The 17399-nt window shown below is 53.2% G+C and overlaps 2 protein-coding genes across 2 annotated transcripts; both read right to left on the bottom strand.

Moving 5' to 3' along the window:
* Positions 1–5597: 5597 nt before the first annotated feature.
* CTRU02_211126 (uncharacterized protein) lies at positions 5598–7401 on the bottom strand (the record flags this gene model as incomplete). Its single annotated transcript, XM_036720151.1, has 2 exons — positions 5598–7231; positions 7302–7401. 2 exons carry the CDS (start codon positions 7399–7401, stop codon positions 5598–5600), a joined length of 1734 nt encoding a protein of 577 aa, XP_036587894.1.
* A 3114-nt stretch (positions 7402–10515) lies between these two features.
* On the bottom strand, positions 10516–10848 carry CTRU02_211125 (uncharacterized protein; the record flags this gene model as incomplete). Its single annotated transcript, XM_036720150.1, has 1 exon — positions 10516–10848. One exon carries the CDS (start codon positions 10846–10848, stop codon positions 10516–10518), a length of 333 nt encoding a protein of 110 aa, XP_036587893.1.
* Between the last annotated feature and the right edge of the window lie 6551 nt (positions 10849–17399).

Here is a 17399-nt window from a genome sequence, read left to right as displayed (position 1 = left end):
AGGAATTGAAGATTGACTTTCCAACTGGGCGTTTCGTCATAAGGGTCACATGGGCGCCTCCAGCCTCAAAAGAGGCCTCGAGACGCGGGCACTTCTCCGCGCCTATACCCCTTCCCCCAGGCCCGTCCATGGTTCCGCGGGGGGCAGGCAGGTGACCATTGGGAATGAAAGGTCAGCCCCCTTAGCAGGGGGTCTAGCCACACTTTCCGCACAAGCCTCATCTCTTATGTGTCTTTCTCTTGCTGTGGATGGTCGGACCTCGGCCGGTCAAGCCGATTTCCCCACTTTTCTCAGGTTCAGGTTGCTGCTGTTGCTGCTGCTGCTGCCACTGCACTGCTCATCCACACCCCAGCACAGCCTCAGCTCCAGCTGTAGTGTAAGCGCAGCTTACGTACTCCGGCCTCTGTCCGTCCCCCGTTACACAGAGAAAGAACTGGAGACATTATGCACGGACCATCTCGAGTCCACGTGAAAATCCACCCCATAGCGCCAGGGACCAGGAGTTAGAGCGGCCCAATCAGAACAAGGCATTTCAGGGGGTAGATCCCATCAATCTGTCAGCACCCGACGTTCTGGCCCCCAAAAAGCGGAGATGGTTCACGGGGACAAGAAAAGAATTTTTATTCACGAAAAAAAAAAAAGAAAAGAAAAAGAGGAATAAATTCGGGCCCATTATTTATTTTCTTTTTTACTCACTGGAAGAACACCCCCCTTCTCCACCACGGCCTAATTATGGAGTTACCCGCATCCTAGACTTTTAGAGGAGCTTTGAAGAACTCGCACACACACACACACACACATATACTATTACATTGACACAGCTGACACAGCAGACGGAGACAGCAAGGGGAAAGAAAAAAAAAAAAAAAGGGCTGAATTCTCCAATAGCCGTCTGCCATCGTTGGTGCGCCTGGCTTTGTCAGGTGCATCTTCGGTACCGTGCAGCGAGCTACAGGCTGGGATAGGGGACGGTCTAGACACGCTCAAGGCACTGAACATGTCACGTACGCAACACCGAGCTGGAACCGAGATATTTTCGTCAGCCTCCACGAAGTTGTGGGTATCCCAAGAAAGACTCGTTCGTCCCTCTTTTTCGTAACATTGTCTTTTCTTTTTTATTATTATTACTTTTTCTTTTTTCTTTCCGTGTCGAGTCTCCGCAAAGTCAGGGACCACTCAATTAGTCTCGGGCATTCTTTCGATGAACTGCTGGACGGGTTAACCGCTTCGCTATGGGGAAGCTCTATTGGCGGCTTATAGGACCTCAACATGCGATGGCAAAAAGACTGGACAAGATCTCCAGCGGGGACACAGAGATCTTCCAAAGCTTGGCGTTCCGTTCCTCGGTACTTGGTCCATTCACCGCAGAATGACCTGAAGAAAAGAGTGAGATGAAAAAAATATGATGGTCAAGTGCTCGCATTATTAACTTTTTTTTTTTTTTTTTTTTTTTTTTTTTTAAACCGTTACACGAGGTGAAGGCTCTTCGCTGGCAATATACGGGCGCAACATGCAACATGCAACCTTTTGAGGACAATGATGTGATTCTCAGCGTCGCATTGATAGCCGCCAGACATAGTCACCCGCCCGTGTGTATACTTGTTACTGGAGCACACCTGAAGGCTATTCGGTTGATCGTCATCTACGGCCACATGGCATGGCCAAATCTCTTTGCACTAAAGAGGGGGGGAGAACAGCAAAAACAGAGTTGGTCTGCACCGCCATCGCATGACTTGCATACTAAAAAAAGGACCGTCATACTTTTTCCCTCGTCGTCGAGACCGTTCAAATCCTCGGAAACTACTTCGGGCTTATTCAGTCAACCACCAATTGGCATTTCTGAATCGAGTCTCGGGCGTTCTAGATTCCGGGCCCCAGAACCATATAAAAAAAATACAAAGTACACAATTTTTTTTTTTTTTTTTTGGAGTAGCCCATCTCCACGTACTCCTCCAACTACAAAATGTAGTTTTATGACGGGATCTTAGCCTGGCCATCCTCCCCCCCGTGCCATGGCATACGTACGACTCGTCAAATCAGGTGGCAGGATCCCGTACCCATCACCAGAGCCTCATGGTGACTTAATGCCGCCGCGGCATTCAACCGGCCGTCTCCTCTCACGAAACACGGCTTCTCCACAAAGACGCCGAGTTTTCGCGGATGCGACGGCCGACCACGCCCCCTCTAAGCATTTCCTCCACGTCTAGCATTTCTCTCTCCACGTCTCCTTTAGGGGGGTTTAAAAAAAAAAAAAAAAAGAAGATGAAAGAAAACAGGGAAGAACCACCGCCTGTCCAGAACCAAGAATACCAACTGTAAAACCGGGGCCATCCCGCCCCCGGCGGAATAGGGAGTTCATTGTAGTAATTAGTGTATGGCCGTTGCAAGGCTCCTGCGCAAAAAGCCAAATCTGGGCGCGGAACTCCAGCGCGCGCCTGCGGTATCTCTTCCAGCTTGGTCAATGGGCATTGGCTCGCGTGGTGACCATGATTATACACAACGCGAAGACCGCTCTAAACACGCTGAGGTGGTCGACTTGTTAGCCCGATCGAGTTCCAGCGAGTTTCATCGCGTATTCTAGGCCCCCTCCCCCCGGCTACGTAAGAACACCAATCAACCGCGCCAATGCACCCATTTCTCTTCCTGGGATTGCCAGCCGCTCTCCATTGGTGCGCATTTTTCTGGCCCTTGTTGGGTGAGCGAATATGCACTGGACATGGGCCAGACTGCCGTCATTGTATGTATGTGTGTATGTGTGTGTGTGTATACGGGCTTGCGGGTATCTTGATCGATACTCCTCCCTTGGAGCCTTGAAAGCTTTTGTTGTTGTTATTGCTGCTGCTATATCCCCCTCATGATGTCAGACACTCAACAACCTTAAGCTCAGCCTCGACCACGAGTGGAAAGTCACCCTTGAAAGCCCAGAACCCTATCCAATTCCAATCTCAACCCATTGTAGGTAGGGCGTGATTCGGCCGGGGAGACATCTCAAATGTCTTAAACTCAGTCGTCATACCCGGTATCCCACACCCCGCATCTCGTACAACGCCGAAACTTGACCTCCCCTCCCCCCCAAGAATAAGCCAAAGCTATACCCATCTGTGCCTGTACCCATCGCGTCCGTGAAAGCCAGGAGGAAAAAAATCCAACGCCCTCCCGACGCCTTCAACGCCACGAAGGCATAAAATAGAGTAATAGAATCTGAAAGAATGAAAGAAAGAATGGTCGCCGAGCTTCGCAATCGCGTCGTTTCGGCAACCTGCCGTATCTACTGGCGCGTCGTCGAGTCCGAACGCGGGGGAGAAAAGAAAAACACCCCAGTGCCTCTTTTTAGTTTCTCTCCCCTTTTCCTAAGCGCGCCCGCGATCGTAGCTTCAGCCTTCCCCTTCTCTAGGGCGCAACAATCTTAACATCTTGTCCCTCTCGCTATCCCATGTTTGAATACCCTCCCCCCCCCCCCCCCCCCCCCCCCCCCCCCCCCTTCTCGTAAGGGAAAGATTGCACATTGACGCCAATGGAAGGTTACCCCAAACGCCCACCTGGAACCGCGAAAGGCAAAAAAATCAAGCCACCAACCCACGTCCGGCTATTAAACGTGTACATGGATTGAAGCACTGAATTGCCCTGTCCAAGCCACCGTAGTGTTCCTGGTAAGGAAACCCAAACAGTGTCAACCGCGGTAGATGTCGGTATATCCATCGGCTATCTTGCAGATTACCGACGAGAGATGGAATTAATAAGTGACTTTCTTGGATAATGCTTCCCCCCCAGCCTGTAAGGCAAGGTCACGTCCGAAAAGGGAAAGAAAAAGAAATCAAGGACAAACCATCCGATCTTGCCCGTTAAGCACACTTCAAGCTTCAAAGCTTCAAAGAAAACGCGTGTACATACATATACACACACACACACATACGCTTCCCACCTGACAGCCCCAAACTATGATTCTTTCCCCCCTCTCCCGTAAACAGAGAGACACATGATCACGAACAGACATCGGACAAACGGGACGAACGAGGAAACTCTCAAACCTCCTCCTCGGTACACTCGATATCCCAAACACGCGGGTCCCCCCCTCATATCTCTCTCTCTTGACACTCCCCGTCGCCATATTCGCTCTTGACCACGACGTCGATAATGACCAAGACGCCAAAAACACTCAATTACACGCGATTGATAGAAGAATCCACCGCAGATTGAGGAGAAGGGGAAAAAAAAAAGGGGGGGGGGGGGGGGGGGGGGGGGGCGTAAGTAACATTGTCCACGCGCTTGTCCTTCTGTACGTGTGTACTGTACGATACCGGACTTTCACATGTCCACGATGTAGCAAGTACTATAACAAGCAAGAACAGCTATACCAGAAGAGAGAAACTCCTCCCCCCAAAAAAAAAAAGCCAAAGCAACTCTTTCAATCCAGTCCAGTCCGTTTTATTTCCTCCCCAATCAGTAAACCCTTCGGTTCACACCCTCCTGGCGCTGCCCCTTAGCGTGCCCGCCGCCGCGTTTGTTAGAATCACCAATGCCACGCGTGCCCTGGGGGGGAGGAGGAAGAGAACAATGCGGCCCGTCGAGGCTCCTCCCCCATCTGCTTGTGATCCTGAGCTTGAACCTCCTCTCTCCTCCCCCCAAGCTTACTAGCGTAGCGTGCTGTACGCTGTACACCTACCACGTAGTTAAGGACCTAAAGAGAGCAACCGTGTAGGAAAAAAGGCCCTTGTGAGCGGTGAGCGCATTGACATAGCCCTCCTTCCTCCTGCGCTCTGTCAGATGGCCTTCCGTCTGCATCAGTCAGCCGTGGTCATCAGTGTCGGCCTGTTTGACTCGGCCCTCTGCATTAGTCACAAGACATCGTAGTCGCAATTGAGGCACGGAAATGGTTTGATTCAATAGCCAACTTTTATTCATGTTTTTGATAAGCTCTTTGACGATTTTGCGATTTTTTTGAGGTGTTCGTCATAATCATTTCGCTTTTTTGGGTCCTTTTGCGCCGACCACTTCGCACGCAACCCTGCCAGCTTTTTGTCCTCCTCTGTTCCTATTTTTTCCCCTCCTCCTGCGCTTGTGGTTCTCCATTTTTGCTTTTCCACTATTCCTATTTCCCTCCTTTGTCGTCAGCATGCCCACAACAGTGACTCTTCGTGTCTCTAGCCCCGTTGTTGAGGTCGCCCTCGGGTATGCCTTCTGTAGCTTTGTCTTTGCCGTCCATATGAGTACATACAATCCCTCGCCAGTACAAAGCTTTCAATAACCATGATGTAAATGTAAAGACCCAACCCATTGATAAAACATGAAGGTGGTATGTTGCAAAAACAAAACAGACCATGGTATCATATGATGAGACGCCGTGCAAATGTAAAAATTAGAATCAGTTCCACAAGGCCTCACTCGGCCTATTGAACAAGTCCAGCCCATGCGTGCCCGGTATTAGAGATAGAGGGCAGAGCCGATGCGATGTTGCCGCGCGCAATGCAATGTAAAATAGCAATCAAGAAACATTTTTTGCTCGAGCGGACCCGTTGGGTCATACGCTCGCCGGATATCGTGTTAAATATGTGCTGTTTTTTTTTCGGTATGTGTTATGTTGTGATGGTGTAGATCAATTACCATCCCTTGGAGTGGTAGCCTCCGAAGTTGTCCGTATCCTTGGAAAAGTACTGAGGAGGAACTGGGGCATCCTCAGTCTTCTTCATGCAGACCTTCTCGGGGTACTGCTTCAGGTTGGCAACGTCGTGGGAGGTGTGGCGCCGCTTAAGGACGGCATTGGCCGTCGACGACTTCTGCTGACGCTCCCAGAGAAGGTTACGTCGGAGAGACTCGGTCAGCTCGGTTGCGAGCATGTTGCGTCGGGTCGTTCGGGGAGAGAGCGCGGCCTGAAGATGGCTGTGGCTAGCCGTCGCCACGATGGGCTGAGCGGCAGACCGAGGCACCTCAGTAATGGGCTTCAGAGGGGATGAGCGCACACCACGCTTCATCATGAGAGGAGCGTCATCAGAGTCGTTAGGAGAGACGGCCAAGGTGGGAGGTGCCGGGTGGCTAGTGCGCGACCAGGGTAGTGCCGAGGTAGACTGGGAGGCAATGTTGCCGAGGTTTCTAGAGCGACCGTTCTGCTCGTCAATCATGAGAGTAATCAGCGAACGGCGAGATGTCAGGTTGACCTTGGAGTCGACGCGCTGGAAGAAGGTCTTCTCGTCAATGCTAGACTTGTTGCTATCCTCAATCGAGTCTTCCCAGTCGGAAGAGTCGTCGTCGTCATCAATGGCGCTCTCGTCCACGTAGTCAGTTTCCGAGTCGTCGGCAATGGCCGAGTTATCATCAGTAATGGTGCGGGTGAGGACGTGATCGGCGAAAGAAGTCGTCTTCTTCTGTCCGTTGAGAAGCGAGCTCGGCCTGGAGGCAAGGGCGCTCTTCAGGGAGCTGTCTTCCTCGGAAGAGCCGCCAACCTGGAACATCTTGCGCTTCGGGGCAGGGGCCGGAATGGGACGCAGGTTGTCAATGCTTTGGCCCTGCTCGCTTGAGGAGCAAGATCCGCCAAGGGCAAACATGGGCTGCTTCTTGGACTGGATACGCTTGGCAGCAGGCGATGAGCTAGGCTCAGGGATGGCAGCAGGCGAGACGACCTTGGGAGGAGTGGCAACAGCACGGTGAATCGGGACCTGGGAGGGAGAGAAGCCGCGAACAACGGTGGTGTGAGAAGTAATCTCGGGCGAGGGAGGCTCTTGTGAGTGCTCCTCCTCCGAGGATTTGCAAGGTGACTCGGTAGTAGTGGATCCGGAGTGCTCGTAGGCGGGGGAAGCAGGAGCCAGGTCGGGCGTCTCCTTCTGGGGAGGCATATAAGGTGATGTGATCTGGGGAAGAGGTGCGGAGAGAGGCTCGTTCTCCTTGATGATGGAGACTACCATCTTCTCGAAGTCACCAGAGGTGATGTGGCGTTCCTTGCCTCTGCTGCGGCTGCTGGCACAGGAGTCTTGTCTTTGGATCTGGGGACGGATCTCAAGGGGAACTGAGTTGGAAGCAAACTCGACAGCTTCGTCGTCGTTCTCAGACTCGACGCTGCCGGATAGTTGAGGAAGGTCTTGTAATCTGCCGGTTTGGGGGATCTCTCTTGGTTGGCTGGTGGCGGTGATAGAGGCCTCTTCTTCTTCAGCGCAGCAGAACGTCTCGTGGTTCCACATGCGCCAGCTGAGGTTCTCTAACCTGCGGCCCTGCTCAACAGACTCTGCGCACTTGGCAAAGACTATAAAGAACACAAGTTAGCGATTGAATCCAGCTGGCCCCACAAGAGAGCAGCCAAGCCTGATGCTTACCAGTCCACATGCTGTAGAGGTTCTGAGGATTTGAGGTGTCGACCTTGTGGATAACGTTGGGGTCCACAGTCAGGACGTGGGTTGCGAGAGGATAAGGCATGGCGCCGGAGTGTTCTGCTCTGGTCGAGCAGGTGACGGTCGTCTGTTCAGATGCTGTTGTTGCGGTAAAAGTCGCGAATGACGCCCAGAAGTAGGGCGTAGGGTGAAGGGTTGTAGGGTTGAGTCGGCGCCGGAGCGGATTGGTATTGATGATTGTCTCGATCAACAGTGAGTCGCGAGTCGTAGGTGGCGGCCGATGATGTCGACTGTAGGGATTGAAGGGCGCTATGTAGTCGTCGGCGGCGAGGTCTCTCGAGCGGGCTGGTTCTGACGAGAGAAGACGTAGAAGGGCGACGACAGGAATGCTGTAATATGAGATGGCTCTTCGGACGGTCAAGGCGGAGAATGCTGCGGGTGCGCCTAGGGGGAGATGTCGACGTTGAAGATGCTGGTGGAGCGATGAAGTAAGAGGAGAGGGAAGGGTGGAAAGTCTGGGGGAAGGACTTCTTAATTATTATCGTCACCTCAGTCTGGAGCGAAGTAAAAGATGTGGATTAGATGGCAGCGGAGTGGGATGCATGTAAGTAAGTATGTAATGTGTGCGATGGGTATTTGGGGGGGGAGGGACGGGGGGGATGATGGGTATGGGGGGCGTGGGATAAAGGGGGAGGGGGGTGAAGAAAAGATGGGGGTGAGTGTGCGGTGAGTAAATTGTATTTCCTCATAACATGGAGCATGGGGCAAGCGAAAAGGAAAAGAAGACAAGAGGGAGTGGGAGCAGGGGCCCTTGGAGGATGGGGCACCACACCGGGCAGGGGGGAGTGGGGAGAAGAAGAAGAAGCAGAAGGAGATACGTACCTCGAAGACCTTTAGCCTTGGCTCACGATGGGGAAGGTACTCAGGTACTGAGTCCAAGTACCGCCGTCGGTGGCTTTTGCTGGCCAGACACACCAGCACCCACCCGTACCTGCCCTCGCTGGTGGGAGGTGATGTGTACGTACCGCAGCCCCCCAGAATAAAAAAAAAATAAAAAAAGAAAGGGAGAAGGAAAGAGCGACCGACAAGGGTTGTTCGTAGTGGAGGGTGGTGGCGGAAAGGGCCTGACTGTCAGGACCTTCCCCCCAAAGCATGAGGCATGGAAGATGAGGTAAATGGAAAGTGCAAGCAGGAAAAGAGCAGAACAGCAACCGCAACAGCAATGTCTATCCAATGTCTCGCCGTCGCCCTGTCTCTCTTCCTTCCTTGTGACGCCGCCTCCCGAGTTAGACGTGGCTCTCTACGGTTCAAGACAGCCCGGGACAAGAGGTCCAGAGCAAGGGTGGACTCCCAGGGGGGAGGCCAGAGGGGCATTGGTGCTCTTCCCTCGTCTATTTTTCTCATGCTCGCTCTTGCGGTCTTTCTCTTTTGCGGACTGATTTTTGAATTGAGCCGTCGTGAATGGTCCTGGGTACGTATTCCCCTCTATCGACGAAAGAGAGAAAAAAAACGAGCAGCCCAGGTGGATGGAGGGTGCAGGGATACTGATGCTGAGGGCTGCCCAAGGGACCGAGAAGTCCAGAAACCCGTGGTTCGGGGAAGGTCGGTACAATGTCTTGACGGGGGAAGGCGTGGTCCCCAGAGTCGACCTCAGCTTCAGACCTTCAGGTACATACGCAGCAAGAAGTACTACCGTTCTTTTACTGAGAGACAGAGGACGGTTGAGCTAATCCTAAAACGGTATCTGCTTTGGCGGAAAAATCGGAAAACGCTATTCTTCTTTGGGAAACCCAACGCGCTCTTGCTGTGTGAATGACCATTGATGATACTCAATTTGGTCTAGCGTACCCTTTCTCAGGCTTTTCTCTTTTGGGTAATACCTGAGCTTCCTGCCCCAGACGGCGGAAGACGGTCATCTGCCCTTCTATTCTCTCCGTTCTGGAGCTTCCTTTCTCAAGCAGTCTCTCTCTCTCTCTTCATGTACTCCTACACTCAGTCTCCGTTCCACAGTTCAGCAAACCTGGACCTGGCCTGCCATCAGCTTTGTCCAGCCCGGTCCAGCTCAATCCGTTGAATCCACCTGTCCTCCTCTCCACGTTCGCGTCCCCCGTTCAGCTCCACGTCAAAGGTGGTCTGCGCTTTCTGCTCACGGGACCGTTTGGCTTTCGACGATTTGGGTCATGTGATGGATGCTGGTATTTCGCCGTCTTCAACCACAGCCCGCAGTCCGTAGTCCGCAGTCCGCAGTCGCAGTCAAAGTATTGCCCCGTTGTTGGCCTCCCCCGTCTCGATGGTCAAACGGACACTCAACTCACACAGGTGGACTGTGGCTCGCTCACCCCGTCTGGCCGAATATGCGCCGCGCCTCACTCCACGTTTTCCATTTCGACGTCTCCATCGCCTCGTCTCGCCTTATCCTACCCTCCACGTCCGGTCATCCGTTACGCTTTTTCCGTCTACCGTCTGTCGGTACCTGACCGAACGTCCATAAGCTACCCAAAGAGGAAAAGACTATTGAGATACTTCCCGAATAGGCTTGACGCCATCTCTGATCTACCGTCCTGCCGGCACTGTTCCCATTCTGGCTCTCCCGCAGAGACGGCCTAGAACGAATGCAGCCTCGACACTTTTCGCTGCCCTTTACAGCGATTTCCGTCTGGTCACGAGCCGTCAAACTCGTACCTCTGTCTTCCTGCCGAAACGGATCGTCTGCCCAGCAAGACCCAGAACCCAAAGAAACCCAGCCGCCATCCGTCGCAAAATCGCCAGCAGCAGCGTCCATTGCCAGTGCCAGCCGCCCTCCAAAGCCTGTCCCCTGTCGTCGGCTATCCAGCTGCTCACCTGCCCTGCCGTCTTTTCTTCTCCGAACGTGGGGAGACGTCCGTCCCTCTAAAGATGGCCTTTACAGGCTCTACGCCTCCAACTGCCCTCCCCCCGTGACTTCGGACCAACCCAACCCAGACCTGTCTGCCCCTAATCGTCGGGACGACCGCCAATCGCCTCCCTGGAAATCACTTTTTGTGTTCCGCAACTGGGACCAAACGGATGCCTGTTCCGACGTTCAATTTCCCCCATACTCACTCCCCTCTCCCCCTCTCCAGCCCAGATCACGAGTCACAGGTATCGCTGCAAATACATTGCATGTAAATTGGATTTTCATGTCAATGCCGCCCAGAGACCACATGTTCGCAACTCCTTTTTATTTTATTTTTGTTATGGGGTTTGAGAACACATGAGGTTTTGAATTCCGATGCGCCGAATGAAACGCTGTCTTCTGAATGGAGAAAAGGGACGCGTCCAGGGCATTCAGTGATGACCACTTGGCGACTCGAGTGCCCGTGTCCACGAGACTATCGCCCATGGCTGTTGCATAGCCCTCGATAGTGTCGGCGTCCTCTGGGTCAATGGACATCAACGTGCTTAGGGCCCGGGCCCGCGATGGCGACAACGAGGTCAATCCGTCGCCCCCAAATTTGCTTGCGGTCGAATCGGCGACGGCCCGTCCTTCAGCGCTGACACGGCGATGTGACATGCTCTGACTCCCCCGGCTGCTTGCGATTTGCTGCTTGACTGGTTGCGGCGCGCCTGCGCTCACCCCAAACTCGACCCCGTGATGCTGCCCATCACTTAGGTGATCAAATCCTGCCGTTTGTTGCCTGTCGCCCGCCTGTGGGCTTAGCCCGCGTGAGAGGTGTCAGTAATGACGAGAGGCGCAATATCACACACAATCTTGTTGATGCTGATCGCTGGAGAAAATTAAAATACACCCCGTTCTTGAATATGCAAAAAGCAGGACTTTCGGTACGGCATTGTACCGTTGTGTCTGCGCGTCGCCTCATTACCCCGCGGCTGGCAGTGTCTGTCCTGTCATGGGATCCGGAATCTCAGCGAGGCAAGGGATGTATCAGGCAGCCACACGCCTTGCGGGCTGTTTGCTTTCCACTGAGTTATCTGTTTTGCTCACGAGAGACGCTTGCCGTGCCAACTCAGAAGATAGGCAACATGAGGACGGGAAACATATGCAGTCAAGGTCAGAAGGTAATATTTGGACTGACTTGCTGGAGAGGAAATAGGGCGCATGCGCAGCAACCAGCGTGCCATGCCTCGTTGAACCCTTGATGCTTTGGTTCCTGAACTAGCAGAGACACTCTGCCCCAACTCTCAAGCCTCCAACATGGCTTGTTGGTCACCCGGCCCAAAAAAAAAAAGTACCTTGCAATTGGGGGAGGTTACAATTGGACCCTTGAAACGTCACATTCTCAATGCAGCAGCTCTTGGGGCTGGGCTTTCGAATTGGGCTGCCACTGTGGCCAGACTCGATTCTAACATCAATGATGACAGCATTGACTTTGTTGACTACTGTTGAACGACAAGCCTGTTCACTTATGAGGCAGTGAACAGCGCTTGTTTGACAGATCACATTCGTCCCCGAAGAGAAAAGAAATAAAAATAAAAAGGTAAGGCCTACTGTTGTCAAATGGGGTTTCAGTGATGATTTCTGGTCAAGTGACTGGTTCCCTCCAGCGCCAGGTCTAAGCCAATCCCATAGACTCTCCGTCCATCGCCGCTGCGTGTGGCCAACATCAAAGCCCAAGGCTAAAGCCATCATTTGTTTTGCCGTCATGAAGCCGCGCGGTGCCCAGCATGACTTGACCTATTGTTTGTAGGTATAGCCGCCTCTTACGGCAGGCGGAGCCCTTGATTCCCGCCGTTACATGTCGCCGTAGGCATGGGGTGAGGGAGGATTCTGGATTCTCTCTGGCAAGCCTGAAGTACCTTACCTAATGTGATGAGACGGGTAGCTGGAGCCATTACCCTGGAATGAGCTACGCCCTCGTCACGCCCAATATTGACTGTCGAGCCCAAATGAAGCCTTCCAGGGGGGTTCATTTCTCAAAGACAACCCGCCGTACTGGTGTTTGCGTTGCAAAAGAATGGGCTCCGGGGGACCACGATGTCTCTTCCGCGACCGACTAGCAATACCGAGGACGTGGTAATCACACATCGTGTGGAGCTAATGAAATGTCAGGCCTCCCTTCCCTCCCCCCGACATCCCCGACGATGGGCCAGGAGATGTGATGGCTCCCCCTAACAGGAAGAGGACCCAAGGTATTATACGGATATGACGACCATCATACGAGACAAGGGGAGAGAACCGTCCAGGCCAGCGGAGCTGCATCGGTGCAGTCTCAAGATGAAGAGCCAATGACTCTTGAAGACGGGGGGGGGGGGGGGGGGGGGGGGGGAGCGTTTCTTTCAGTCACTTTCACTTTATCCCAAAGGCCTGGATACCGGTCTGCATGGGTCGTGAGATGATAAGTTCAGAAGGACGGTCTTGGATCTCAAGGCCGGTGAGTAAAGTTCGTCATGCTTGCAGGCGAAATGGCGCGACGGACGATAGACCAGCATCGCGCGTGGTGGTTTCCCCGGGGGGTGGCCATGACGGGGGGATGGAAGTGAATCTACATTTGGGAAAAGCTCGTTTCCAACGACCCGGATTTAAAACTGGCGATGCAGCAGCAGCCAGCATCCATTCTACCAGGAGGAGTGTAGATAGCTGTTGGTTGTGTTCGTCTGGTGTTGATGGCAGCCCAGCCAACGGCGATGAGGCAAAGCCGCAATTTGTTCGAGGGGGACAAGAGGAGCGTTCGCCTGAAGTTGAACTGGGGGGGGGGGAGGGCCGGTTGGCACATCATCACTTTCGACCCTCTCTGCCATGTAGTACGCCTGGTCACCGGTAGAAGAATTGGGAAGCTGGCAAGTGCCCAAGAACCGGGGACAGGCCTCAAAACTCCACTTAACATTTCACTGGCGCAGCAACTCGGCCTGGCTTGCGGCCCTTTTTTTTATTCGGTTTGCACCCAAGTTCCGTCTCAGGGATTAAGAGTAGGGGGGGGAAGAGAAAAGTTCTAACAGTTCGAATCACGAAAGGGACAAAAGATCCAGGAGCCCGGGCACTCGGCATACACGATGAGACGAAAAAGATGCCCGGTTCCCTGGCCTCTCCCTTTTTTGTCAATCAATCAATCAATCAAACCCCGGTACATGTTTGACGGTGTTTGCCGCCGCCAGCAAGTATTAATGATTTATCGCATTTCGCCGACTGAACTGGGTATCACGTCGTCTTTGGGCCGTAGAGTTTGCTAGCCACCCTTTCTAGCTTCCAGCTCGGGAGATTACAAGGCAGACAAGAGCACTGGATACATGGTAGAGACCGCCGGAGCACGAAGATGAATCTAATGAATGTTGTGCTTGCATACACACACACTTTCTCTCTCTCTCTAATACTGGATGCGACATATGGATTCGATGGCCTCCAGAAAAGGAAGATTGTGGGGGGGGGGGTTCTTTTTAATCCAGAATCGTTGGCGGCGGACGGGGCCGCTTCCGTTGAGCTGGGCCCCGGTCCTCTCTACTACGCAGTAAGCTGAATGGTGGAAAGGGGGGGACCAAGTAAGTCAGCTGGCCCTATCTCTCTCTCTCTCTCTCTCTCCCGCGAGAAAAAGAAGCAAAGGGAGGGCGCCGACAGCGCGTGCTGGGGGGCTGGCGGCAGGCGGCAGGGCGGCTGTGGACGGCGTAGGCGAAGCGAGCCAGCGCCTCTCCCCCCTCCCTTCGGCTCAGCTTGCGCCTCTCTTGTTTGGTTTTTTTTTTTTTTTTTTTTGTGGCCAGAGACGGGAATGGCTGCGCAGGGCCAAGTGTAAACGCGAAAGCAAACGCGAAAGCAAACTAATACGGGCATGACATACGAGATGCTGCGTAGTTACTTGGCCCCCTGTACGGTGTACCTGACCTGACCTGACCTGACCTGACTCTGGCTGCTGCAATGCCCGGAGGGGAACGTGGGAAAAGCAACTACCGGCGCCGGACATGCGCTGCCATCTATGCTTGTCTGAGCGGCGGCAGACAGACATACAGACATACAGAAATACAGACAGTAAGCCAGCCAGCCAGAAGGCGTAGATGGGCGCGGCACACAAACACAAAAATTGTTGTTCATGGACCGGCAGAGGCGGCGCGAATGGCGCCGAGGGGACCCGCCATCCTTGACTTCTGGTCAGGTGTTTTGCGAAAGCTGGGCCTTGGGGGGCGGCGGCTTGCGGGCCGGACACTCTTCCGCCGGGACGAGGATTTCATTGGAGGACGAGAGACAGACAGTTACTGAGTGTGCGCTGAGCAACCCCCACGCCGAGAGCCATCACTTAAGCAAAACCCCCCTCCCCCCAAATCTCGTATCACACCGATACATGGTAGTTGGTTTGATAATACGTACAGAGAAGCGCCTGTTCACACCATCTTCTTTGGGGACCCCTTGATGTCGGTATTGGACAGCAATTTACATTGTATGTGTGTGTGTATGTATACTAGTAGTGCGCAAACGCCCCGAAACGTGGCTGTCCTCCCCCCCCCCCCCCCCCCCCCCCCCCCCAATGCTGTGTTTGCGTTGATATCGCTCACCTCTAGCCATTTTTGGGAGTGATGGTGATGTATGAATGTCGGTGTAGACGAAAAGTTGGGGGGATGGGGGACTATCCATACCCGTAGTAGGTAGGTTTGGGGACAACGGGGGGAGATCTTCCATGTCATCCTTTTTTTTTCCCAAAGAGGGTCTGTGGCTTTTCCATTTCTTTTCTTTCTTTCTCTGTCCTGACACCATCGCCGGAGGATGCATGGGCGATGTGAGCGGGATGCCGGTAGTTTTCCTGTCCGTCCGCACGCGCGGGGGTGCCGGTCGCGGGAGGAAGTTACATGGTTGAGGAGATTGCATACACTTTCCGCCAAGACGCTTTTCAGCTTTCTGTATTGATGCACGTGGTCTCGCGTGCGACTCTTTGTTTTATTACCGTGGCTGTTATATAACGGTCACATTTGGAGTGTTTTGGGGGGGACGTGGGACGTGGGATTTGGGATGATGGGAAACCTCGTTTCTTTACTGTGGATATGGCTGTGGGATGTTCTGCTTTCCCCCCCCCCCCCCCCCCACTGCCTAAGCTTATCTCGACACCGAGACCGGCTTCAGGTGAGGGTTAAGGAGTCGATTCATTGTTTGAGGTGTTGTTGTTGAATGTCCCCCCTTTTGACGGGATGCGGGTTGACGGGCCAGTAAAGGAGAGCTTTGTAAACCACGTGTGGACGGATTTATGCGCGCGGGGATTTGGTTGTAACTTTGTTCGAGTACGTATTAAACTATTTTAATAAATACATTTACTTTGAATTGTTGTTATTCCACACTACGTATTACGGTTTTTGATTATTGGCAATTTCTGGGGTTGGAAACAGGGGGGGCTGCGACAATGGGAAATGTCACGTCCGCTCTGTGCCGAAAGTCACAGATTTGCTTAATATCAAGACTGAAACCGAGCGGAGGAAAACTACATGAAAAAGAAAGAAAAAATAAACAAATGAGCAAGTTTGAGTGACGACGATGATACCAGGGACCTGGGCCTTTTCAGGCTCGGATCAATGTTGTGCGACGATGGTTGGAAAATGATGGTGTGCGCAGCGTGTGTTTCCGGCGATCTGGAGGCCAGGACAGCGATCAGGGCGAGAGAGACAGAGAAAGAGAGAGAGAGATCAGGACTACCCTCGGGCTGCCTTTGATTCGGTTTCGTCAGTAAATTGTCCGGCCGGTATGTGATTGACGGGATTGAATCGGGTAGGTCGTCGAGAAAGAAAAGCAGGGTTTGTTTTAGGTATGCTCAGCTGATTCGGTTTTGTCGCCTTGGGGCGGAGATGTGTGGTGGTGGTGGTGGTGGTGGTGGTGGTGTTGGGTGGTATTGGTGGTTGCTGAATCTTTGTCGTTTGTGATGGCGGGCGGCGGGCTGCCTTCCCCGGGGAGAAAGGGGAGGGTCAGAGCCAGGCAGTGAGCATCAGAGTAAGGGTGTGTGTGTCTCTTTTTTTGTTTTGCCCTGGAGAGAGGTGCGGTTGGAGGGCTCTGGGGAGGATGATGTGGGTGGTGTGGGGAGGAGGTAGCTGATGTGATGACAAGTTTGGGGGGGGGGGGGGGGGGGGAAGAGGGACACAAAGGGGCCGAGACCGTTGAAGGGGAATTTAGAGGGGTGTCTGACGTCGCTAGGCGGCTAGCTAGCTAGACAGTTGGCTGGCATAGCTGGCTGGCAATGTTAGCTACGGACGTTATGCGCGTGATATGGTTGGGGAACGGTTTGTTTTTCCCCCTTGTTTGATGATGCTTGTTATTTCAACAGAGCGAATCCGGGTTTACGTGCAAGTTGGGCTACAAAGATGGGACACAGATATGGTGGCGGCAGGGCGTGAAGAAGAGTTACCGACTATTCAAGGCTACAGATCCGAGTGGACGACAGTTTCTTGTTTGAGGCTTCTAGACAACGACGATGCAGACGCTGTGTATGTATGTATGTATGTATGCATGTGTGTGTGTGCATGTTTTTCGGTTGTTTGGGAGATGAGACCCTGACAAAGTGACGTGACCTGCCAGCGAAGCAGCTGGATGACGCCCCCCCTTCCAGCTTTATTTTCCCAAGCCCATGTTTTGCTTGCTTTTCCCGCAATACGGCCAAGGCATGGAGAACTGGGGGATGGCGATCCGCGGACGGGCCGTTTGGGTAAGAAAGGCTGGGTCAGTTGACTGCTTTTTTGCCAGGTATTCAGTGTCTTTCTTGTCTAGTGGTGGGGAAGAAAGGAGCCTGTGGTTGTGATGAGGGAGGCTTGGGGGTTGCGTTAGTTGCTAATGGAACCAATGCTTATGGGTCGTTTACAATGGGGGGTTTGCTCTTCTGTGTAGACGACGGGAAAAGGCTGGTAGGCTTATTTTTCCGTTACCCTAAGTTTTCTACGGACGTAATGTATCCTCTTCTCGATGCGGTAACCTGTCTGTTCCCCAAACGACGTCGAAAACTCACCCCTTGACGAAACATGACTGGCGTTCTGCTTTTTGAGGGTAAGGGGGCGGGTGGTCAGTTGTTGAGACGGTGCTATTTCTGATTCACGCACAGCTGGTTTCTGCAGGTCCTGTGCATGTAGGGAGCGCCGGAAGCTGGGAGCCGGAGCATGCGCAGTCTCTCCAGAGGAGAATAGTTGTAGCGGGAGTAGAGTCCAAGTGTAAGT

The sequence above is a fragment of the Colletotrichum truncatum genome (assembly GCF_014235925.2).
Source record: "Colletotrichum truncatum strain CMES1059 chromosome Unknown Contig_0007, whole genome shotgun sequence".
Lineage (NCBI taxonomy): Eukaryota > Fungi > Ascomycota > Sordariomycetes > Glomerellales > Glomerellaceae > Colletotrichum > Colletotrichum truncatum.
The sequence above is the reverse complement of the archived record's forward strand: the minus strand, read 5'-3'. Positions and strand labels throughout refer to the sequence as shown.